This window comes from Pundamilia nyererei, unplaced genomic scaffold, assembly GCF_000239375.1.
Source record: "Pundamilia nyererei isolate P.nyererei 1_Seehausen unplaced genomic scaffold, PunNye1.0 scaffold00033, whole genome shotgun sequence".
Taxonomy (NCBI): Eukaryota; Metazoa; Chordata; class Actinopteri; order Cichliformes; family Cichlidae; genus Pundamilia; species Pundamilia nyererei.
Window position 1 is genome coordinate 3,738,223 of NW_005187434.1, and position 26,256 is coordinate 3,764,478.

The 26,256-nt window shown below is 42.6% G+C and overlaps 1 protein-coding gene across 2 annotated transcripts in view; it reads right to left on the bottom strand.

Annotated features, from left to right (window-relative positions):
* The window catches only part of rimbp2b (RIMS binding protein 2b), a 100,754-nt gene that overhangs the window by 18,801 nt on the left and 55,697 nt on the right, over nt 1–26,256 (bottom strand). For both annotated transcript variants that reach the window (XM_013909924.1, XM_013909925.1), the window contains 12 exons: nt 22,994–23,077; nt 16,054–16,143; nt 13,947–14,069; nt 12,503–12,607; nt 10,770–10,820; nt 10,327–10,347; nt 6,973–7,177; nt 4,978–5,126; nt 4,329–4,408; nt 3,643–3,752; nt 2,664–3,545; nt 133–284 (listed from right to left, as the gene is read on the bottom strand). In XM_013909924.1, the coding sequence (XP_013765378.1) occupies nt 133–284; nt 2,664–3,545; nt 3,643–3,752; nt 4,329–4,408; nt 4,978–5,126; nt 6,973–7,177; nt 10,327–10,347; nt 10,770–10,820; nt 12,503–12,607; nt 13,947–14,069; nt 16,054–16,143; nt 22,994–23,077 (2,052 nt within the window). The remainder of the gene's footprint in view (nt 1–132; nt 285–2,663; nt 3,546–3,642; nt 3,753–4,328; nt 4,409–4,977; nt 5,127–6,972; nt 7,178–10,326; nt 10,348–10,769; nt 10,821–12,502; nt 12,608–13,946; nt 14,070–16,053; nt 16,144–22,993; nt 23,078–26,256) is intronic.

Genomic DNA, 26,256 nt, shown 5'->3' on the forward strand with positions numbered 1-26,256 from the left:
TAAAGACTTTCTCCAGGAGATGGCAATAGAGTGCTACTGAGAAGTTACAACTCAGGAAGGCAGAGGCTACCCATTTAAAGATCTGCAGTGTAAGACTAAAAAAAATAATAATAATAATTTTTTGTTTGTTACCTTTTGTCCCTTTGTGCACACGGCGTAGCCTATCACACTGGCTCCGTTGGAGGTTCCTGAAGGCGTCAGGGGCGGCGGCTTCCATCTCACCTGCAGGAACCCGGGTGTTTGACCACACTGGACCTGCACCTCCTGGGGAGGGAGAGGGGGGCCTGCGGAGGATAGTGCACATTTATCAGACAAGGAGAGAGGAAATAAAGACAGACTGCCTGTTCCTGCCATCCCTGCCTGTTTTATCAAAAAAGAATGAGCTGACCTTTGTACTGTGGACCGCTGGCGTTCAATATCCACTTCACTGTGGGATGGAATAAGCATGTTCTCAATCTGGAGGATTTGTAGTACACGTCTCGAATTTAAAACCTATTTCACTAAGATGAATAGCTGGTATATCATATGATAACATCAGTCGGGAACAGCTGAATAGCAGTATTTACCAGTAGGATGATTTTTCTTTCTATCTATAAACAGGTTTATGTCGGGGCACTGGTTGAAAAATCCAAGTCTGCCAACATTGGCTATATGTATAGCAATATCATGCTCTTGCTGACAATATTCTTCCGAGCATCAAAAAAAACCCAGTTTGCTATTTTCTCAATCTGTCCATCCTGCATGCATACTAAACAACATGCCCATCTGTGCAGCGCCGCCGTTCACCTGCAGCCACACAGCGAGCAAGAGGGAGTCACAGTCAGTCAGCAGAATCTCCGAGCCGTGACGTGCAGCTGCGCGAGCGTCCGGGAATCTACATCAGAGCAATCTTAATCACATTTCTAAGACTGACTGTTGGGAAAAAACGCAGTCTCTGAATAGCAGCAGTAGCTGTTTGGAGATTTCATTTCCTCTTGTCATTTTTAAACGGCCCCCGTCACAAACAACGCGCTCTCCTCCGAGAGCCGAAACGAGTGTTTAAATGAATATCTCAGTGGAGCCACTTTCATTAGTAGTGGACACAAACGGCAGACGCTGATTTCCAGGGAGCGAACTGGTAGCCGCTCTGTGCGACTAATATTAAAAATGCATCACTAAGCACTAATGAAGCAACTTGTTTGAAGAACACACGCTGAGTGCAGAAGCCTAATATAGCACTTCCAGATACTGCCGTCGTCACTGACAGCGGCTGTCTGCCTCCACTATTCAGACAATTTTAGACGCCTCTAATTAACATATTCAATAGATGGATCGTTTAATGAACTCTCAGCATGCGGGCTCGTCAGCTGCCAACACAAAATGTCAATTCAAACTTCAGCCTCGATCTCCGTCTTTCCCCCCTTTCTCTCTCTCTTTTTTCACTTCTTGACGTCATAACTCTCTGTCATCTCCCGTTTGGCTCCACTTTTCTCAGTGACTGCCATAATAATTGGAAGTGTCTCCTTCCATGGTAAATGGAAGGTGTCACACATTAAACATCCCTCCGAGTGCATATAAAAAGCAATAATATGAACCATATTCAATCTATACGCAACAACGGGCTGACTAGTTTTACCTGTCCATGGCTTTTCTCGCTTGACAGCAGGGCCGTGAGACCCAAGTTAACACTGGCAACAGTCAAGCAACAAAGAGCCTCCTGGGAGAAGAAATCCCAGAGATGCATGCCTAATATTTACACCCTTGTTTTCAGAATACTTCTTAAGCGGGTTTTCACGTTACAGCTTTATCGGAACGTCTTTTTTCTTGTTTGTTCGTGTTTCTACCCTTTACGTCTTATCACAAAAGCACACACACAGATCCTCGAGGGCAATATAAAGGTAGCTGGGGAAGAATCTAAATGACTAAAATGTTTGTAAGTGTAATGACCTTGATGCGTGTGCCCGATTAAACACGATGACTGGTACCTCAGATGGAAATTTTTCAGGCTTTTATTTATTGTGAAATCAAAGCTTTTTATGCAGAACAAAGTCTATAAGAGCACCGTTCAGACTGGGATAAAAAGAAGGCCGTGTTAGCCTTTTATCCAAAGCATTTTGTACCTGCCTTGGTGCATTTGCAAACAACAAGACTTTGCTTCACACCGAGTGTCTGATTAACCTTATTTTCGCATGCAGCAGGCAGCTGTTTGCAGTTTGTATCGGCACCAAACAGCAGATAAGGTTAAGGACTAAGTGAGATATAGGAAGGGAAGCATGTTGTTACATATTTTTCTCAGACTTTGCTGAGTCTGTTGGATGTGTAAACATTCAACATTCACCTCAACAACTTTATACTGCCCCCAAGTGGGAAAAAGAAAAAAAAGATAGACAAGCCAAGGCAAAATGTATTTTAAGCACAACACAAACCTTCAGCAGTAGTAGTAGTAGTATTATGTGTCTTAAGCCACACCACCAAGGATTTTGTGAGGCTTTACTTCAGTAAGATGGACTGATCAACCAACCAACCAACCAAGAGACTAACATTGATATCTCTAGTCATGCTACCATGGCTACAAATATCCGAGCATTTCTAGCCACGGCCATGCAACCATGCACCATGCAAAGGAAAATTCCTCCACTGCTGTGATTCACAAAACCAATTATTTCTGCACTGGGGTGACTTACGTTTTAAGGACTGACCTGCAGGCTGAGTGCAGAACTCCACAGAGATTTCCCTCTTTTCCCTTTGATCCACTGGAAGCTGCCAAGGCACCTGATGTGGCTGTGCGACAACCTTCACCTTGTAAACTGTCATCGGCTTCAAGTTGAAAAACTTGTACTTATAGCCCCCTGCCTTGACCATGTCATACTCTGCACCGTTGAGGAAGATGGTGTGACTGTAGTTGCTGTTGCTGGGCATCCAAGACAGCTCAGCAGAGACCTGCGTGATGCTGTCCACCCGCAGGTAGTAAGGTGCCACCACCACGTCCTTACCCACGAGAAGAGTGCACCGAAGTTCGTCTGACGGGCCCCTGTCAGTGATGCTCTGCACTGAGATGCGGTAGGTGTGTGTGGCCAGATTGAGCTTTTCAATAAGAGACTTTGTCCTGCCCCCGTAGGGGACACTCATACGAACCTCCTTATCCACCAAGACATTGTAGCCACTAATGGAGCCCCAGCCCGGTGGGAACACCGGAGGATCCCAGCCAATAATCACACTTTTGGCCAGTTGCTTAATCAGGTTGATGCGGCGGGGATAAGGCACAATGTCTTCACCGACCTCGTCAATGCTGACATCCAAGGTTCCCGTGCCATTGGTGGAGGAGCCCAGGAGGTCCATGCCCAAGCTGCTGGTGCTTAGACAGTCTAATTTACTGTCAGACAGCAGGCTGCTTATGCCTGTTCCTGTGCCGACCCCAGGTCTTTGAGGCCTCAGGCTACTGTGGTTGAGGTAGCCAGGTTCTTTAGTTAATATGTCCCTGTGCTGGACAGAGGGCGCCTCCTCATCTTGGATAAAATCTACAAAATTGGATGGGACGAGTCCTCTCTGTCCATCCAGCAGCTCTCCTGAGGACACAATAAGGATGCTGGTACTTTGGTCACGTGGTAAAGTGCAAGATGTGATAAAACAAAACAAAACACCTTTTTAAAAAAAAGGCCTGACCTTCATAAAAGCCATCCTCGTCCATTGTTCCGTAAATGTAAAGGTACTTCCCAGCCACCAGGGGGAGCTCTGCCTCAGGATGCTCATTGGGTCCATCATAAGGATTGTAACTACAGTAAAAAGAAAACAAATTAATTAGCTTCCAAAGTGCACACTTTTTTGTTGCAATTATTCTCCATTTGGGTTTGTTTTATATCAAACACCACAAACATAATATGTATGTCGAGGAAAACGATTTGCCGAGCGCTGCTTTGAAAATACAAAGTTTTTTTTCTGTTCTATTATATTTGGCTGTTTGCAAATATGAGAGGGTTGAAGAGAGTGTGGGTTGAAAGCTTTGGCCCTGTTTCACAAATCTGTGTGCTTGAGGATTCCAATTATTTTCTGTGCTGACAGGTTATTTTCTTTAGCAGCAGAAACACTGAGTCACATTTAAGACCACAGCGCTGCGAGAGAAAGCAAATAACAGAGCAAGATTTTCAGTTCAGTGCGAGAGATTTTCCACCACCTCTGTTTTAAATGATCACAATGATTTCACTTTGGTTTAGGGGTAGGGGTGTAACGTAAGCACAAAGCCCTGTAGGTTTGAAATGATAAACTCATGAGGATCAAACTTTTTTTTCCATTTATTTATTTTACAAATACAGCAGTGGTTGAAAAAGTAATTGTGTGTTTTGTGTGCATACCTGTAGCGAGCAACACACAGACGGACCTTCCCTGTGAACCGTGGTTTGGATCTGGTGGTGGAGCTGAGATCTTTGTCCATCTGGAGAAGGAAGCATTCACAGATTTTCACAGTTTCAACATCGAATGCTTCTTAATGTTTGCACGTTCCCTTTGGTTCAATGTTTTAGCTTGTGTCAACTAAATATATTTGATCAATCCCAAATAATCTGCATGAGTAACACCGAGAAGCCTCCTGGATTCCCGCTGTGTGGATTTTCTCGTGTTCAGCCCAAAGACATTATTTAGATTAAAATGAATCAGCATTTTCCCAAATGTGCCGTCTACGTAAGGGATCACAGAGGCATGAGCGAGGGAATGGATCTAATACTGGTGAGTTCAGCTTAAAAAAAAATTATAATAAAAAGCTTTTTCACAGAAACTATTAGAGCTCCACTGACCTGAGTGACAACAGAAATGCTTTTGGGTAAATACGTGGAGCAAACGATTGAAATTATTGGGAATTCTCCCACGTTGTGTCTCAACGGTGTCGTTTGGGATTTTTAGACCATCTTTCCACAGTTTATTAGATTCCATTTGTTTGAGATGTATTGAATCGATCTGATTTCGGACGTGTAAAAAGATAGAGTACAAATGGACACTATAATATACCTCAGAGAGTAAAGCCCGCGCTGGACTGCTGGCTCGACCGCGAGTGAGGAATGTTGGCTTGACAGAGAGGAGCTCGGGCTTGTCTCCGCTGACTTGGAGTGGTCGGATGAACTCCGATATCAAAGATCTGCTTGTTGGGGCCTCATTGCCTGTGGAACAAAAGCAACGTAGCTCCACACATCACAATATAACAGAACTAATATCAAAGTCAGAATTTTCATCTTGTATTTGATTGCATGCTGTCCTTTAAAAAGGTTCTGCCATTTAATTCAATTTGATTTCATGAAATTTTTGTTAAGCAGGATGATTGATGTGGTTCTATCAGAGTACTTGTTTGCTTTGGTTTTATTTGTCCATCACTTCTTTGGTGAATCTCATTCACCTTTTTTCATCAATTACTGAATTAGCTCTGTCTGTATTTATAGTCCTGTGCTTCTCCTTGTTGTCTGTGTGATCATCTGCGTGTACTCTGTGTTCCCCGGCTGTTCCATCCTGGCTCTTAGTTTTTTTGGATCACTTTATATCATTAATCTGTGGACTGTGTGCTTGTTTCTGCCTGAACTCTGCTGTTGCTATCTTCTTCCTTTTGGTTTGATTTGACTTATTCTTAGTTCTTCAACCTAACAGCATCCATGTGTTCTGTGATCTCTGTGTGGATAACCTGAATTTAGGACAAACTGAATAAAAGTGGCCCGATAGATACTGATTTTGAGGGGTGACGAAGGAAAGTGACATCCAGAATGAAATGCAGTCAGCGCTGACATCATGCATCTCCACTGCTCGGCTCACTGTTACATCACAGGCACTGTTGCATAGTGTGCCTGCCAGTGTCTGTCCTTATCCTGGGTGAGGTCAAGCCAGGTCCTGAATCAACTGCTCCTGTTTCTCAGCCTGTTCCTGAGAGTGGTGTTGCACCTTGAGTCACTCGCTAAAGTTTGGACTGTTTCTGTGTCAGGCAACTATTCCTGAGTCTGAGTCAGCTGACACATAACCAATTACTAAGACTGTCCCAGAGTCAGCTGCACTTTTCCAGCCAAACTCAGCTAAAGTCTTAATGGCCAGTACAGAGACTTGATTGATACTCAGACAATAAATTAAACTCCCGGCTCGGCTAAAGTAAAAAAATATTTTTACTCCACCTGCAACTCCAGAATCGACTTACGCCACACCTGCCCAAAAGCCTAAACAGCACTGATGACCTACAACCAGTTCCTGAGTCATTCTACTTGCTGGCTCCCAGTGGCTACAGTGGGTGGATAGATGATATCTATTAACTCCCACCCTGAGGAAAACTGGTCTGCTGGAGTACCAAGATTCAGCCCCCTTGAGTGTCCCGCATCATTCCCTGAACTTACTCAGTTTCCCCACCTTTCATGGTGGTATCCTCCACCACAGAGAGGGATTCTGTCCTTTCCCCACAAATAGATCCCGCCTTCACCGGCACTCCTTCCTGTCTGCTGAGCACCTGTGCTGCCCTCCTTAGTAACCCAGCCACTTTGCTATCCCACCTGTTCTTCACCCACCACGCGTTACTTTACTTTTGTCTTTGAGTCCTTTAAATATAAGTTTTAAAATAGCACATAACTTTATTTTGTAAATGTGCAAAATTACATAGCAACAACAACCTAAACAACACGTTGTGCTGTAATTAGTGAGCAACTTATGCATTGATTTAAAAAGTTTCACATACTAGAGGCCATTTAAACAGATTACAGGTGACACAGCTGTCTTTGACTTAATATTTCTAAACGTTTAGTTAATTTGACTTTTTATGAGGGAAGTCATAAAAACTACTACTACTAATAGTTCCTATAAGACTGGAATGATACATCTTAATTAACTGTACACTTGAATACAGGTGATCTGCATTTCGTTGCCCTGTACCTGTGCATGTGCAATGACAATAAAGTTGAATTCTATTCTATTCTATCTACAGTACCGGCGTAACATTTATCTGCTGAAAGCAGAGCTTTAATGCTAACAAATGGCCTTTACCTTTCTCTGTGGGGGCAGCCAGTCCATTAAGGAGCTGTGACAGGGATTTGTTCGGAGACCCAGGAGATTCACACACAGTTAAGGGTTCAGTGCTGAGGATATCAAACTTCCCAGCCTGGAGCCGAAACTTCTCCAGCTCTTTAGACAGGAGGTTGAACTGCTCACTCTGAGTCCGACATTTCTCCTCCAGCTCGCGGACTTTGGCCTGATGGCGGGGAGGGAGGAGACACATTGAGACAGAAGCGAGAGACAGAGGAGGAGAGAAAAAAGGATGGGAAAGGGAGAAAGATGGAATGGAGACAAAGAAAATAAAAATAAAAAATAATGATAAAGACACAAAAAGAGTTCACGCTATATGTGAACAAGAAAACAGACATTTACTGTAGGACTAATAACACTGATCAGTCATTACAAAGAAAAGAAACCTTGAAATGACTTCTTGACCACTACTGACGGTACATTATACAAATCGCATGCACAACTATCCTACAGTTCATAATAACAGTACTCCAAATAAAACTTATTTCAAAGCATACCCAAACTGTCTTAAAGGATGAGGTCGATGATATTATATGTTTTTGTTATTGCCGTGTAAAACCTTAAAAAGACCAAAAACAGAAAGCTTTAAGCGAATTGAGGCAAACAGTGTTGAAAGCACACTGCAGCAGAGGGCAACGTGTTTCTCAAACTGTGATGAGCATGAGTAGTGCAGTTTATTTTAAGTCTATCCCACACACTCCACACCATCCAGGGAGTATGCACTGGTGCTCTACTACTAACTGGGTCTGTATTTATCCGAAGATGAGAATAGCCACCATAAAATGCACTATTTACTTCAGTTTGCGTAATCTCTGCTGGAAATGCAGAATAGCCCTTTTTTGTATATTTGTCACACTTACATTTTTTCAGATCATAAAACAAATTTCAATATTAAATCTAATACTAAAGATGACGCCAGTGAATACAAAATGCAGTTTTTAAATGATGATTTCGATTTATCAAGGGAAAAAAAGCTATCCAAACCTACCTGGCCCTGCGTGAACAAAGCAATTTCCCCTCTTGTTAAATCATGAATAAACTTTGATTAACCACATTTATTTGGAACGCTGATTTTAGCTTAGGTCTGATTACTGCCAGACCTGCTGAAACAAGAAATCCCTTAAATACAGCTTGTCTGAAAAAGTGCTCAAAACGTCAATCTGAAAAAACAGCCGAGAAACAAAGTTGACATCTATCGGTCTGGAAATGGTTACAAAGACAGTGAACCACAGTGAGTGCTATTATCTCCAAATGGAGGAGATATGGCTTGAATAGTGGTGAATTTATCAAAATGACTCCAGAAGTGCATTGATAGTGGTCACAAAAAACCCAGAAGGACATCTAAAAGACTGCAGGCCTCACAGTTAAGGTCAGAGTTCATGAATCAACAATAAGAAAGAGAGTGGGCAAAAATGGCACCCATGAGAGAGTCCAACGAGAAATCCACCACTGACACAAAGGCTTGTCTCACATTTGCTGAAAGACGTTTTGATGACCGCTTTTGGGAAATATTCTGTGGACTGATGACACAAAAGCTGAACTTTTTGGTAGGTTTTTTTCTTTTTTTCCTGGTGTGAAAGCAACACAGCATTCCACAAACATGGTGGTGGCAGAGTGATCATGTGTGGCTGGTTTTAGAGAAAATCCTGAAGGAGAACATCCATTCATCACTTCATGACCTGAAGCTCAAGAACATTTGGATTGTGCAACCGGACAGCGGTCCAAAAAGATCGGCAAGTCCAACTCTGAATGGCTCAAAAACACAAAACAAAAAGCAAAATGAGTTAAGATTCAGACTGAGTTCCTTTGGCATGACCTTAAACATGCTGATGATGCTTCACAACCCTCCAACGTGTCTGAATTAAAACAATTATGAGAAGAAGAGTGGGTCAAAATTCCTCCACAGCGAAAGATTCACTGCCAGTCGTCACAAAAAGCTTGATTGCAGTTCACAACCAGTTATTAGATTTAGGACACAATTACTTTTTTCACACAGGAACCGCTAAGTTTGGATAACTTTTTTCCCTTAATAAATGAAATCATAATTGTATTTACTGGGATTATCATTGTGCTGTGTATTTAAGATGAGTGCAACACAACATTGCAATTTCTTCACCACTGGATATGACTGGATTTGAGATGAGACCCACGCACAAGGCACGGAGGTCTGCTTGCTGTTGGTACTGGTCTTTCTGTAAGATTTCAACAATAACAAAAATTTTGCATAACATCATCCGTACATGTTGAGAGCAGGAAACATTATCGCACAGACTAACACTGACAAACTGAACATGACCGCTTGGGCAGGTTCAATAGAAAATTCCAGGTGCTGCAGCATGGTTTCCCACGCAAAATGATGCAATGCATTAGCAATCACTTCTCGGTCCGAAACCGAGCGCAGTCTGAGAGGCTCTGGAAGATACTGAAGCGACCGTGGAATTATACAGCGCCGCCCAAAAACACAGTGATGCCCGCCGCATCAGTATTTCTGTTAAAACAGCGTTTCATGCAGGCAGGTTGCTGCTGGATATAACATGCTGCTGGCAGACTGACGACAAATATATTCCTGCATTTATGAAACAGAATTAGTAAATTAGGAGACACTAGTTTGAGCAGCATCATACAGTTAGTTGTATGGCAAGTAGACGGTTTTTAAAACACATGCTGCATAAACACATGCAATGCTACAAAGGAAAAAGGATCACATTCATCACCGTCTGGTACTGTATCCTATACTAGAAATGCAGTTTGTTCTTTTTAAGCTACTACATATTATAATGAAGAGAGAATATTATACTTTGGAAAAACATACTTATTTTAGCCTGAGAGTTTTGTTTGCTCACATGTAAATAGAATTTTAACATATCTGATGCGAATACATGTCGATACAAGTGATTTATATTGAATTAAAGTGTATTTTGTTACTTGGTTTTCTGATTCTTTTATCAATGTTTCTTTATAATCAGGCCAGAAAGACCTCCGTGTTATCTATTAGTCATGTTTCACCCTTTCAAAGAGTCCACTCGTGAGTCTTGCCTTGTGAAACGAGCTGAAAGGGCTGTATGAAAAGATCGATGTGAAAAATTGTACTGAAAAGCCAAAAGGCATGACCGCAAGTTAAATCAGCTCATAACTGCATTTTTTTATGTTATCTCTTTAGCCAGATAAATGTTGATCTTAATTCACAATGTGGTGTTACTTGGCCCCATGGGTCAAACTACATACCAGGCTGCTGTATATCCCGCTAATGGCAAAGGCGTAAAATATATATACTTATATATATCAAGTAAATAAATAAAAGCAATTCTGAAATACCTGCATGCTGTCCAAGTGGTTCTGTATAAGCATAAACACACATCCATACAATGACAAGAGATGTAAGAAAGAAATAAAGCACAATTACACACATGTGATCACTCATACACATCTCTAAAATCACAATCTTTTCAACACACACGCATACATATCGCCGTATTACAATGCCAATACAAAGACTAAATATAGATTTTTGCGTGCTTTATGGTTCATTTACCCCAAAAGCAACTCTCTATACCAAAAGTCATTTAAAAGATACTGTGAAAAAAAGCAGTATACTCTGGCCAAGATAGTTTTAAAACAATAAGACTTTAAAGAAACAAAAGAAACAAAAAATAAATAAAAATTCAGGAAGTGAGGTCACGGAAAGCAGGAAACGCTCGAGCAGCATACACAAAAACACACAGCAAAGCCCCCAAGACCCCCAGAGTCCAGACGCTCACCTCTAACAGATGGACAGCGCCCTCATGTTCCTTTTTAGCCTCAACCTGAGCCTGAGAAACACAAGGTGCAGTTCACTTACATTGCAGTTTATGCTGTGCTTTAGTTTCTGTTTAAAACACCGACGAGAGATCCTCACAAAGAGCATCTCTCAAAGGCATTCATTGGTGCGCGAGGTGAAAATGGTCGAAAAGATGGCGCGGACCCCCGTCCGCACTCACGTTTGCCAGCAGTGGCTTGATTCGATAAGATATTGCCGAATGCTTAAAGAATATCGCGTCTTTTCTCAAACCATTTTCGCCTCTCCGGTTTTATGTTTTGTTAAGCATGTTTGTCATTTATCATTCGGAGAGCTGTGCAACATGAAAGCATTACATGCGTGCAAGAAACTGAATATAATCAAGCAACTGCAAGCTGAAGAGCACCTGCACAAGAGTCTCTAACTACCAGCCCAGGGGTGAGATGCACACATGATTTTATTGCTTCTATTATGGTTTCCCTCAACACAGAAATCGTAGTAAGGCTCCTCCTTCAGATATAACATCAGCTACAGAGGTGAAAGTGACATAAATGCTCATGTGTTGTCAACAACACAGGAGCAAAGCAGAGTACACAGCTGTACATTTTTGCAAAGGTAAGAGGAACTGCTGATTGTGGTTGGGGCACAGCCATTTTTAAGAGAAGACTTCCTGCATCATCTATGGGCAAAAAACCTAAGTTTGAGCCTGCCCATGTATCCGTAGTTAAAAAATACTGCAACGTTTACTCTTGCTGTGGCTGTTTTTCTTTTCGTTACACGATTCGTAAATGGCCGTTTCAGACAGTGAACATCTTGCCAGGGTGTTTGTTTGAATAGTTGTTTTTGGGCTACATCAAAAGGTGTAGATTTATGACCTGATTTTTTATGCTAGTGCGCTCCAGAAAAATGGGAGTTTACATTCTGAAAGACAAGGAGTATATGGAAACACTGCATCGTACGCATCATTTTTCTTATGAAAACGAGAAACATCTGTTGAGAAAAAAAAAAAATAAAGCGTTCCACATAAATACGAGAGCATCTGCGGGGCTTTACCATTTCATAAATCTACTTTGCAGGCAATTAATTTAGAACACAGAGAGCAGTGAGTGTCTGCAGGAAGATAAGGCAGTAATGAGCTTCTGTTAATGAGAGAAAAAAGCTGAGAACGACTGCCTGTGAAGGGCTGACTGTGAAGTCAGAACACTGCAGCAACAGCAACACGAGGGCGCTCACAGTGTTGCCAGAGAAGGCATTGGTGACAATTCCTATCATGTTCACACTATCAGTAATCTCAGCCGTTGCTTTCACATTACAGTCAGCTTCAGTGCGCAGTGGAGGAAGGCCAACCATCAAATGGCCAGGGCGAGCCTTTTTTTCCCCCTTTATTAAAGTGTGCCTCTAAAAAGTGTCGTGTCTACTTTGGATTCTAAAAGTCTGATTTGCTCGCTTGTGACAAACAAGAGTGCTCCAGAAACGCTCTGGGATTGATAAACAGCTGCAGGACGGGGATGCGACGGAGACGCTCGTGCGAAACTAGAAAAAGCGTAGAGAAAATCATGCACTCCTTAACTTCTGTTTCCTTTCTGTTGACTTTCACCTTTGTTGTGCTCTATGTTTCGCATGGGTGTTCAACAAAAAGCTCTTTCACCCATGACACAGGCCAAAAGCCGGGCAAACACAAAAGCCCATCCCCACTGGTGCTTGGAGTTCTCTTACCTTCTGGAGAATGTCAATCTCCTGCTGCTTTGCATTGAGTACAGCCAAGGCCTGCTCATGCTCCAACTCTAGCTGCTGCCTCCGCTCCGCAGCCTCTCGCATATGCTGTCCACAAGGGGTGTAGGGATGGAGAGCCGGAGGGGAAAATTGTGGAAGGAAGGGGGATGGGGTGGGGGGCATAGAGAGGGCTGCTGTTAGTGGTACTAATACCCAAAGGCACGGAGCCAACACAAAATGCATCTACAGTCTTTGACTCCACATTTAGAAGTGTTACATGTGCACACATTACGCATACAGAGGCTGGTTAACAGTGTACTGACCTTTAAACCCTTAAAAAAATCAAGAAAGACATAAACTATGCCACAGCAAATGCCACGTGAAGACATGTTTATGTCGAACGATCCGTGGGAAAGATCAGATCTCATCTTGCGCAAAGGTGCTCATGGATGAGGACTAGGGATGCTTTGGTGTGTGAACGAGAAACTTCCATCGGCAGTGAGGTTTGCTGCCCCCTTTAGGTAACACGAGACCTGTTTCGTCTCGGTTACTTTGAAAAGCCGTCCTCTGATCTCGTCTTTGCGTGATCAATGCGAGGTTTCGTGTTACGTGAAAAGGGTGAGCAAACTCTCTGACGTGCTCACTTGTCTGTGGTCATCCATAACAACAAAAGAAGCCATACAGTACGGGGGGGGGGGGACTGAATGCTCGGCTCTTCCTAACACAGTATGCCCGTGTCACATCACTGCTCCCACTACATGTGAATATTTGCAGCGCTGTAAGGTGAAAGAAGCAAATGACATTTACATGCCAGTAAAAATCTAAGATAGGTAATGTCATCGGACGTGTAGGTGACATTATCATCTAGTCTTCCTCCCCCTCCCGTCATCGTAAAGCCAAACTCTTTGTCCCGCCTCATGCATAAATCACATTAAGCAGTGCTGTGGTCGTATAGCCACGTGACCATTCGTATGTCTGGCAGCCCGCGGATAAAGGGAGGGATAAGCACAGCCACTGAGGTTGACAGAAAGCATTCAGAATGGGCTTCTCCCCAACAGATGGACATAGCAGTGATACCTTATAAATCTAGCAGGGGCAGAGGGGGCAAGGGGAAAGAAGGAAGGGACAGATCAAGTCGGGTAGGACAATGTGAAAAGGTGAAATTGGAAAGGGAAGAGCGCAGACTGTTCCGAGCTTCTACTCTTTCACAGCTCCTGGTCAGACCTCCCAACACGACACTGGAAGGCAACAGACATGTCGAGGCCATTAGACAGTATAGCGGAAAATAACCAGATGGAGGCAGTGTAGCACAGATAGGAGAAAGGGGTACTGGCAAAAGGGTTAGGCTCCATAAATGAAAAGGAATCCCAGGACAGATGAATTACTAGAAATGGAAATGCACACAGTACTGACAGACAGCGTCTGTTCTAGGAGCCAGCTTCCTCACCTTGAGCACCTGCTCTAGGTTCTCCAGTTTGGCTTGGAGCTGGTTCCTCTCCCACAGGGCTAAATCTCTCTCCTGTGTCACAGCACCAAGGGTCTCTTTGAGCTGGGCATACTCAGACTTCACCTGTGCACAAGGGAAAAGCAAGGTCCAGAGTTTTGATGAGTTGCATTACAGTATTCAATCGTCACTAATTTGTAGCATTTTTGGAACACAAAAATTGATTCATGTCATTCTTATGTGATATGGGTAAATACCCTTTCAGGTTCCCTCACCTGCCCCTGTCCTCCTGCAACCCTAAAGTTTAATGATGCAAACAATGGAGCATGATGGCTGTTTTAAAGTTGAAACTAGCAACTGAAAATTTGAATTGAGTTTGTACATGAGATAGGGAGGAGGGTAACTTCCCATGCACCTTTATACAGTGGCCTTAAGCCTGGACTTTTAGCAGACCAGATTTAAGGCACTTGTCCAGTGGCTTCACTTTTCAGATGCAGAGGCTACATGAATCACGAGCCTATGAGAGAAAATATCTAACAATGAGTCAGCGACACTGCAACTCTTTCACAACTGATGCAACACAATGCTACATGTATTTTAATGATAACGGTACAAAGTGGCCTCTTCAGCAGCTGTGCTTAGCACTAAAAATGACTCTGATTCCTTTATATAACAGACATGGTGCTGGTGCTGGGGCCTCCAGAGCAGAAGAGCTTAAATAGTCTGTCACAGCCGTTTCCAAGAGTCTGCAGCATTAGTCCAATTTTTTTTCTTTTTTTTGAAAGTGCACAAAATTACAGAAACTGTTCGGTAATCTAGTTCATTAAGACAGCGGTTTCCCAATATCATTTGTATAAATACATATTAGTCAGTCAGTGACTGATACAATATTTATGCAAGCTGAATATAACGTGCTACATGAAGGTTAGAGTTGCTGCTTTGGAATGAATGACGCTGAACAGGTTTTGCTGTACTATAAAATGTGATGCGGTTGAATAGCACGCAACAGGGAGAAAGTGGTCGGGTAAGAGAACTGCCTGGTTTCTCTGCTAAAACTATATAATTGTAATTAACACAAGAGTAATATAATTGACTCACTCCCATTGCTATGAACCAAAATATTAATACATTATTCATGTTTCCTTGTTAGCCAAGCACCAAGCATCTGACTGAACCAAGCGTTGTGACTATTTCCAACACTACATATTCTTTATAATTTGTCTTCCACAGATCATTTGTATTGGTACTTACGAGGCAGCTTTTTATAAAGGCCCCTAAGTGGAAGTGAGATGACTGGCTCCTGCGGCCGTAATGTGGTAAAGTCCCTTCCTCAGGGCGACCGTGAATGACTAATGATTCCTCGAGGAGGGCGTTTCGAGCGACATCAGCAAAGCAAAACACACACAGAACCCAGCGAGTCTGTCTCCTCTGAACGGCCCACATCCACACATTACAAACTATCTGGAGGGGGGTGCCACGCCTAATGCAGACAAACTGAACAACTACACTGGATCCAGCAGAAGCAGGTCAATAGTCTATTAAGGGTAGAGGGAGGCTCTCTCAGTAGCCCCTCCTAGTTCATTCAAAGATAACAGGCATCAGAACACAGGGTTGCAAGCCAGGGCTAGTATCTGCACTACCCTGCAGAGAGCTACTCTCATATCTGTCAGTCTGATAACAGCTGAGATCACTGCTGCAAGAGCCACCCATGTCCTGATAAGATACCAGTAACAAGCATCCCACCCTTCTTCAGCACCAACAGTAAATACCTGCCAGTCAGCTGCTTCACAAAATTGCTTTCCCATTCATAGAGAGGCCTGGGGCTGCTTGTTGGTCTACTTGGACTTTTTGTTATCAGCTCCAAATGCCTTTGAAGTCTTGGGACTAAAACTGAAGGGATAGTGTGTGTGTGTGTAGGATTTTAAGTCTTGTAGATTTCATTGATAATGGGCTCCATTGATCCAGTATAAAAGGACATAATCTGTTTGTGTTATGGTTTGACCCAGAAACTCTTCAGATTGTGTCAAGATGGAGAGGCAGTGACAAGTTAGCAGCTATTAGTGTGTACTTATGTACAGCAAACTTTCTACACGTAGCTTTCACCTCTTACCTCCTCATAGTCAGATGCCTTGTGGCTGTTGCTGAACAACTGTAGATTCAAGTGCTTATTCTCGTGGAGGAAGTCTTGAAGCTCATTCTCCTAGGCAAAAGAGGCAGAAAGGAAACTGTTTAAAATCCACAAGTCACAAAGATTAGACCAGAGCACAGCACTCAAGCCCAGTATGTTGTTAGCAATAACCCATGCATTATTCATCCAAGAAGACTGCTTGAGTTTCTCTTGTACGCTCTAGAAAGCATCGCTAAAAGAAGCTGCCACTTCAGCTGCTACAGCAGAACAATAAGAATGTCATAATAGTTTTCTATGTTAGCATCTCGGATACAAAGCAATGAACAGAACAAGAAACTCAGAGAATGTTGTTTTTCACTGCTGCGAGCGTTTTGGAAGCAAACATGTATTCAAATACTACACACACACACGCACACACACACACACACAATGATCTTTCCTACCAAGTGCTTCAAGCTGGGAGTAAAAAAAAAAAAACCTTCATTGGAGAGAAGGAAAACTTAATTACATTCAATCAACAGTCGCGTGGCGTGCCGTGAATGCAATTTGCAGTGCCAACTTGAGACTTCCCTGAGATGTGCAATTTATAGCAGCAGCAGCAGCAGCAGCAGCAGCATGTAGGCCAAGGGTTCTTCTTGTCTGGAGCTAAGAAGCTAAATGGCTCATGCATGATGCATTTACTGTAAATACAGTGCATCCTAATGGCCTGTGATGGAGAGTCTGCTCCTTTATGTTTTACTTATGAAGGATGCTTCATAAAAATGACCCAAGAGGTAAACTTGGAAAACTAACATTAATGCACACTAATGCACAGCCTGCGTGACGTTTGTGTTACATGCACACCAAAACACAGAGAGACACATTTTCTTTCACGATCACATGGTTTTCTATTTATATCTTATACAGAAATGGCAGAAATAACAATAGCCAACACCGAAACAAATTTTTGTATTTGTTTATTCCCTTTTTTTAAAAATTAATTTCTTCACTTCGAGCCAAGGAAACAGGATGATCTGATATCGTCGTGTCGGTGTTGTTCCCACATCATCATGAAAATGTTGTTCCAGGTTCAACATTGCAAGTGACCAATAACATTCTTGTGACGTTATTCTTTTGCGCGCCAAGCCATTCGTGCATTTATGAAATTCCAATGTTGCAAGGACAATATCAATTCTGCTCAGCGTTTATTAAAGGGTTACGGTTAGTTGATCGGCGGACAGAGGCGGTTTCTCGCAGCTTAAGTACAGTTTTTTGTTTTACGGCGGTTTTTCCTGAAGTCGCAAAAGTATGACGTCACAACATTCTGATTGGTCACTTGCAATGTTGATCCTGGAACAACATTTAGTATGATGATCTGGGAACAACACCAACACGACGATATCAGATCGTGCAAGGAAACAGGGAAGCTCTACAGCCTTTTAGCTTTGATGCTACAGCACAGTATTGCCATATTTTGTAGATCATATAATATCAATACAGTGAGAGCAAATATCTATATCTTACTATATGAAATAAAAAACAAATGGAACTTTTTAGTGCTGGAATAATAAAATCACTTCTTTTTCAGTTCGCCACACGATGCTGTTGTTGTTTTTTTGTTTTAAATGACATCAACATATTTGATATTTAGTGTGAGAGTGGAAATTGTTGCAATTAAGATTAAGATATTGTGGAAAGAATCCAAAAAGCACAATGTGCATTTATATCAAACGTGTCTTGGATTTATTTTGCGGAAGTATGGGACAAAGCAGATGGATAAAGCACATGGGATTTGCAAGGATAGTCATCCATCCCTCTTCTTCAGGGTCATCTTAGCTGCCGCGCAGACACCCTTTCACACTCACATTCACACCGATGGGCAATTTAGAATCACCAGTTAAGCTAATCCCACTAACCGCACTAACTGTGTTTGGAGTTTGGTGGGAGGAAGCCGGAGAGAACCCACGCAGACATGGGGAGAACATGCAAACGCCACACAGAAAGGCCCTTTTCAGATGATGAATTCAACCCAGGCCCAATTCACGGTGAGGTAACCACCACACCACTGTGCTGGCCCAGGGAGTGCTATATGAAAGTAAAATATTCTGGGACTACTACGAACATGAAGGCTCATCTCACGTGCCGCCATTCTGAAAACAGCAAATATTAAAAAAGCTCAACTGAAAAAGCAGCCGACAGTGGGCGCATTTATCTTGACAAAGCTACCTCTCGATTCAACGGGAGCTAAGAAAATGACACGATCCATCACCCAGTTTATTTACAAAGACCTGAATCCACATAGTTGTTGTAGAAAACAAGGGTTTGGAGTCCATGTGACAGCATCATGATATATTTTCATAGACACCGCCATACCCAGGCTACAGAGAAGTTAAACATAAAGCTGGGGAAAGTTTGAGTACAGCAGAAAGGAGTGCATCAACTTGTGACACACTGAAAAAAGATAAATCGCAATTTATGCAACTGCAATACTCAGCATGTCACAAAATGTTTAAAAGTGCTAAAATATTGTATCATAGGTTACCTGTCACATCGTTGGACCCCCGCCTCTAACTGCTGCTACTCTCTACACCTACTTATGACAATACTAGCGTGACATCCGATACACAGTATACATTAAAGTCACATATGTAAGACCATAGAAGAGAAAACACTATCAAGGAAAAGCAGAGTAAACAACAGCCTGAAGACAGAACGAGAGTTGAGAGTGAGCTTTGCTGCTTTTTCATTCATTTATGTCACAAAAAAAAGATTCCACTTGCATCGATTGTGTCCAGTCAATTTTAATGCTTCCCGAACAAGCAGTAGATTGCATTGGCAATCCTATTCATATCCATTGATCCTTCAATTCGGTGTTAATATGGGCTGGCTGAGCCTCCAGGTGTTCCCGCTGAAGGACAAACAGCTACAGAAAAAAAAGCAAAAGCTGACATTTTGCCGTGCATACGCTGAAAGAACAATATACTGAAGCACTTTAGACATCCTGGTTTGTTGTTGATTTAAGCATTTCAATATGACTGCCACCCTCATTTAAAATCCTTTTTTTTTGGTGGTGGGGGATTTGGACGTGACAAAACACGCATAACGATGCAAACCAAATTGTGTCAAACACAGAGAATCAGCTGTGACTTTGTTCTATATTGTTGACGTGTTAATGCTTTAAACAGATCAGCGCACGTCATAATCCCTTGGCAAGACACATTTTTACGGAGAGTCCGTGAGCCAAGCTGTGGAAGCATTTCAGTGCAGAAAACAGCGTGGCCTATACTGAGCCGTCCTCGGCGTTATTCAGCTGAAAACCTGAGATTTCTGCTGAGATGAGATTTTCTTGCACACCAACACAGACACGCACACAAAGAACAGCAAGTTTAACTGAAAGGAGGTATTACAAAAAACAGACAGAGAGCAAAGAGACTGAATTATAGGAAAAGCGACTGCCACACCGGACCACAGCAATAAGAGGGGGGGAAATGAATGAATGCATTCTATTTGATCTGGATAGGAGAGCTAGGACAGTTTCATGAATGATACGCAGTGGAAAAATATAATTAGGCCTTGGGGGCAGAGTACCCGGCTACTCCTACTCCAAATGTGCATTTGGTCCAGACATGCTCTGACTCAGCTTCGTGTGCCGCAGCAACGTGTTAAGTTTTGATAAGGCTGACAGATGAATCAACTCTGCCATTTAACTCGCAAGCAATGCAAACATTTCACCCACTAACTCTATATTCAGCGGCCTCTGTTCGATGTGGATGAAAGCATCTTATTCCTCTCGTTCAGAATAGGTAATTGCCGGCTGTCTAGATGTCCAGCAAAAGGAAAAAGCATATACTTCCCCTAACTGAAGACTTATTCTTCTTTTTTATACTAAGTTAATATACTGTGTTGTGTTGTTTGTTACGTTGTGATGTGTCATATCGTGTCGTGTTGTGTTATATGTAGTGCCGACGTAGGACAGTTTTTCCAATTTCATTGTACTACTGTACTATGTATGACTGTGCAATGACAATAAAGAGTTATCTTATCTTATCTTATCTTATCTATCTTACTGGTTCCTCATGACTTCTGTAATCTCTAATATTATTAGGAGGTGGCAGTAGGTATTGAGTTGTATAAATAAACTCAATTATAGTGTCAGAAATGTGCCTAAAATATCATCTAACGGTGTAGAACTGTGAAGATGACCGACTTTAAACAGTTGGTCAGCTTCACAGCTAGACTTTTCCTTTTTCCCCCTTACACTTGAATCTCTACAACACTTTAACACACCAGGATTCCACGGACACGACGCAAAAAGCAAAATGAGCCACTTTCTGTACTATACAAAAAAGAGAAGAAACATAGTCTATCTTCAAATTAATTTTGGACACCTAGGGTGCGTGCCATGTGTCCAAGGCAACATGAGATGCCAATCGCACCTTTAACAGAAGGTGTTTGTGTTTACAAACTGCTCCTTAATGATAACAAAGCTAACCACAAAGATGCCCTGGAGATAAATTTCGGCACTGCCGTAAAGACCCTGGACTTATCGAGCCTGCCCGCCGTCTCCCTCAGCACTGATCTTCGATTATCGCGGACGCATATTCGAGCAACGCTGATACAGCTAATGCTTGTCGCCATGGTAACAGGCTTTAAATGCTCGCGGAGGCACGCTCTGCTGATGGTCTGTAGCTGTACACCCGATACCCAGGAAAGTAGAAGTGCCAGATGGCTGTGACAGTGTTTACTGTCACTCACACACTCAGTCAGATGATGTGTTTATATACACGGCCGCTGAACTCACGATGAGGGGGGACATTAATGAAAATGTGCAATTTCAACACTGGGTCAAAAAAAAAAGAAGTATCAGTGTGTATTCCTATTGACACTGTTAAAAATTCGCCAACAGCGCAGGTAATCCTGCACGTTTGTGCTTCTTTTTAACATGAGATGTAGAGGAAACAGAGGAGAGAGAGGGAGTTGGTTTAGACCAAACAGGAAGTGACATTACTGTCAACTCGCCATCCCCTCACAAAAAAATTCCCTGGTCTTGTCTCTGTTTGCGTCGCTGTTCTCAAAGCTTGGTGGAGCAGGGGGAGATGAGAGCTGTACCGCAGTCTGTGGAGACCAGCCTGCCATTTCTGCTCGCCATTTGGGGACAGTTTGTCCTTTGGGTAGCTTCCCCTGGACTCAGCAGGCTAATAATGGGCGAGGAGGGAAGTGCTGCTGTGGGCAGGGACGGCGAGAGGAGGGCAGCAAAGAAAACTGTCCTAATGCAGTGTTTATTTAGGGCAGAAAGCCACACACAAAGACAGCTCGTCTATAGAGGGGGGGCTCGGGGGTATGACGAAATGAATTAAAATGGTCCAGGACCAGACAGTGCCATTTAAATTACTGCCGAGTCCCTCGAGCTCCTACCTTTCATAGAGAAAAAATTCAATTTCAGGCCATCTGCACTAGTCTTTTACTACTCTCTTTCAAACACGTATACTTTTATTGTGGTGCCAAACTTCAACTTTTTATAAAGAGGCTTTGATGTCTACAGTTTCTTTCCCCCCAGCTCTCAAACTACAGAGAAGAGAAGAATAATGCTTTATCTACTCTCACTATCACACATACTCTAAAATTCTTTAGCTGAGCATTTTGCCTCAGAGTGCGTGGGTAACCAACTTTAACCACTGGAAATTCATGGCAGAAAAACTTTGCTCTCTCTCAAACTCAACTTTAATGGACAGAAGCATCTCCAGCTTTGGCACACTGTGAAACAAACTGATTAGTCACTCTGGCTTGGTACCATCAACTCGTCTACACGTCCTTGCTGCGAGAAGCCGTGAGAACTCCTCCTGTCTCAGGTACAGAATGTTTCTCCAGTTAAATAAATAAAATATAGCAGGGTAATTATTGCCTTTGCTGGTCACTGGTTATTTTATCACATTTGGCATTTAGCCTGGCCTCAATGACAAATCCCACCACTCCCACCCCTCCCAACACCACCAAACAGTAAAATTAAAAATGCTGTCTTGTGTGATCTGCCTCACCCTCCAACACTGCACACAGTCAGAGGAATTCGACTCGCTTTTCTCCAACAGAGTGGCTCTTAACAGAAAAAAATAAAATAAATTTAACATTTGAGACTTAATTTAAGACATCAGCACCACATTCGAATGCCAGCATTGCTAAAGTAAAGGTACACTGTGTTTGATTTAATAGAAAGCCTCTCTATATAACTCCTACTAACCAACAAAACTGACTTATTCTGTCATATCATGAGATTAAAATAAGATGAATCCAGTATAATAAGATTAAATGTGTAGTTTTTTCGTTTGTTTGGTCTTTTACTAATCAGCAGGGCCCGTCTGTTTCCCTTTTTCTTCTCTTTACCTTTTGTCCTGAGTCAAGGCCACTCCAGCGGGAAGCAGAGTGACATTTCTGGGGCATTATGAGAAAATGTCCTTAAAGAACCACCAAGTGAAAAAGAGTTGTGTAACATATCTCTGACCTTTCGCAGTTGTGACCACACACACACAGCGCTGTGTACCTCTGTTCATTTACATCACAGCTATGTTGTACCGAGCGACTGCGTATACAAAAGAAGCCAATAAAGCCACAGCGTGAAGATACTACTGCACAAGATGCGCAGCATTTCTTCGGTTTGTGCACGATCACTCACAACAAGTAATTACTACAGCAATGTGCATCGCTCATTCTCAAGTGTGGTCCCCATGCCAACAAAACCCAACCCACAGATACTGCACCCTGCAATTAATTGTTCCAATTTTTTTTTTTTTCATTTCAGTCACTGCCAGGGAACCATGCTATCACTGCCACTCGTTTTCTCAAGGGAGGCTTGTGTGTGATGATAGAAGGCAAAGCTCTCAGGGTACAAATCAATTTTAGCCTCCATCCTTTTCATTCAGAGGCCAAAGTATATTCTTGGGGCACTTACCAAAGTCTGACATGTTTGATTCTTTTTCTTCACCTCTGCATCAAGCGCTTCACACTCTTTCCTTCTGGTGCTGATCTCAGTCTCCTGGGGAGATGGGGAAAAAGCAGAGGACAGCTGCTTGGTTTGTCAGGAACAGAAGCTTCCTGAGAGAACTCAGTAAAACTAAGCAGGAAGAGACTGAGCTGAGGCTTTTCAGCATTTAGGTGTGCGAGTGCATGTGTCAGGGGTTTGTGTGTATATGAATTGTACATGGGTGAGATTTGTAGAGATTATCTGCTAGAGATTACAAATGTTTCAATGTCAGGGAAAAGGGCTGAAATGCTTTGAAATGAGAGGTTCAAAAAAATGTGGATATAGGGAGTGTGGCCCCTAATGAATACTATCGTGAAAAAGATCAAACCAAAATCTGCTTAAAACTTCTGCAAAAAAAAGCGGGGTTAGACCTTCCTACACCTATGAGAAGCTGCACACAGTGGTGCTTTAAACTAAATGTCAGCAAGCTCTCAATGGCGATGCTTGGGTCGCCATTTGTATTTGATTTTACGTGTCATATTCAACACACGTAACGTTAACGATCTGTGATGGGATTTTGTTCCCTCATCGCTAAATATGGAATGAAGATTTTGAAAATGTGGTGAAATGTTTAATGTAAAGGCTTGAAGTGGTTTTATCTAGCGGGCGATCGTGGCTCAAGAGTTGGGAGTTCGCCTTGTAATCGGAAGGTTGCCGGTTCGAGCCCCGGCTTGGACAGTCTCGGTCGTTGTGTCCTTGGGCAAGACACTTCACCCGTTGCCTACTGGTGGTGGTCCCAGTGTCCGGCAGCCTCGCCTCTGTCAGTGCGCCCCAGGGTGGCTGTGGCTACAATGTAGCTTGCCATCACCAGTGTGTGAATGGGTGGATGACTGGATATGTAAAGCGCTTTGGGGTCCTTAGAGACTAGTAAAGCGCTATATAAATACAGGCCATTTACCATCTAATGATGGAGTGAAATACCAGGAAAACAACTCCTAACAACTCCTATCAGCTTAAAAAGAAAGCGACTAAATTCCCCATCAATCCACGAGGCTCATTCAGGTCTAAAACATAAAGGTGAAGAGTCTGAGGTATTTTAACCTTAGTGGGGTTGTCCCTCAAACATGTGGTCATTGACCCACTGTTAACTATGTGCTTGGGTCATTACTACCAGAGGTTTTGGGTGAAACCACTGTGAGACTTTGCCCCACCCTGTGATGTAGTGTACTGAGGTCACCTGATGCGAGGGACAGCCCCTTCTAAGGTTTAAATACCTGGGACTCTCCACCGTTTGATTTTAGAGCTACAAAGAAGAAGCCTCTTGGATAAGAGGTGAAATGCCTTAAACTTAAAGAAGTCCAGCCGCTTTCTTTTTTAAGCGCCTAAGACTATCCTGACCAGGATCAACAAGACAGCAAGCAAGCTATTTATTCCAGCTCTTTTCTGAACTAAGGTGGTTCTGTCATACTTCAAGTCTGCCTATAGAACAAAATGAGCAGCTGTGGGTTAGACGTGGAAGCAACCCTTGGAAAAACCCAGGTCGTCAAAGTGTGTCAAAGTGTCAAAAGCCATCATTAATGGTACAGCAATGAAACCTGTGAATCTATAAGCCATTATATTTTTCCTATTTTTTAAATATTGGTAATTGTTGAGTCTATTGACCAGCTTTACAGCAGAAGCTTCTGCGTACCATAGCAGAATCAGAACAGGTGTAACTAATAACTATAATGAGTGCTGTGTTGTGCTTCAGGGTCTCAGCGGACCCCTAAACACACCACAGCATGCACAGCACAGCCCGTCTGCAGAGCGGCGTTGCTGACCTTCCTTCGCAGGATAAACACAGGTGTAATTGGTAACATTACTTACGGCCATGTTCCGTTTAGACGGCCCTGCTATTGTGAGTGCTGGTTTAACTAAAACAAAACAGACGTGACAATATGTAGGAAATCCAGATTAACCTTTAGGAAAACGGGAACTTTCTGTTCATGCTTTATCCTTTTTTTCCCCAATATGAATTTTCTGACATACTCGCGTTTACTAAGAAATAAGGAGACTTTATTTGATCCATTACTACAGCTTAAGGGTTTTCTTGGAAAAAGCCACTGCTGTGATCTGGCACTAAGACTTGCACTGAAATTCAGCCCCAATTATTGCAATTAAATACTGTATACCTGTATGGTAGACTGCATCCCCTGTTTGATCGGGGAAATAAAAGGTTGAACATGTTTTCAGCTTATGCCTAATATTTTCTCCAAATGATCCGAGTGCTTGTTGTGTTTCCATTAGGCTGAGAGCCGAACAGTGCATTAGTTGGAATTACAGTGAAAAGAAATTCAACTTTCTTCACAATGTGCAATTTGAGCCAAAACATGACTTAAGTCTGGCGCAGTCAATTACTCAGACTAACAGTGTTGTTCAGAGAACTCGTCTCCGATCGCTTCTCAGTAGGGGCGCACAGAGAGAAACAGGATCAAGGCTGCTGGTGTGTTTAGTCTCATTTGTGTGCCTTCAGTCCAACACCATGGCGACCTTAGCTGGGAAGCTTGGATGCCTTCTATAGTCACGAGAGTACCCACAGTATTTTTTACTGGATATCAGGGTAATGCATAGCTACACGCCTCTGAGCGAGACTAAAATGTGAGAATGCACGAATGTTTGCTTCCTCATAGCAAAGCTCGCAGGCTGCTTTGAGCTTGAATATATCCATTGAAGGCATTTTTGTTACTGCTGCCCTCCTGACCTGCTGTCGTTCTGACTGTATTTAATAAGACAGTGAGCAACAGGGTCAGAGAACAAGATGAGGAGGAGGATGAACAAGCTCTGACCCTTTTGTAACCCACAACCTTGTGGCATTTCACCCCAGGAAAGCATCAGATTACTGGTTAAATCTTCGACCACTTATCCGTGATGGTGGGTCCAATAGCTGAAGTCAACACGCAAGTGTGCACCCAGGATTTCAAACGATTTAGCAGTCGTGTGAATGGAAAGAAATGGAAGATGAACCCCATTTCAAGCATAGAGTTCATGATTAAGTCCTGAATAAGGTGAAGATAGGAACTAAAATAAAAGTATGGCTGTGGTTATGAGTCTGTTATCAGTTTGTCTTTAAGTTTGACTAATGATTCGTGGCTGAGAATAAAAGGGGCAACAGTATGATTAGGTTTTGCCTAATTGTTCACTAACAGCTAAATTTTACTCAATCAAATGTGATGCGCATTGATTCCAAATAGGGGGAAATACTGCTGATCTTT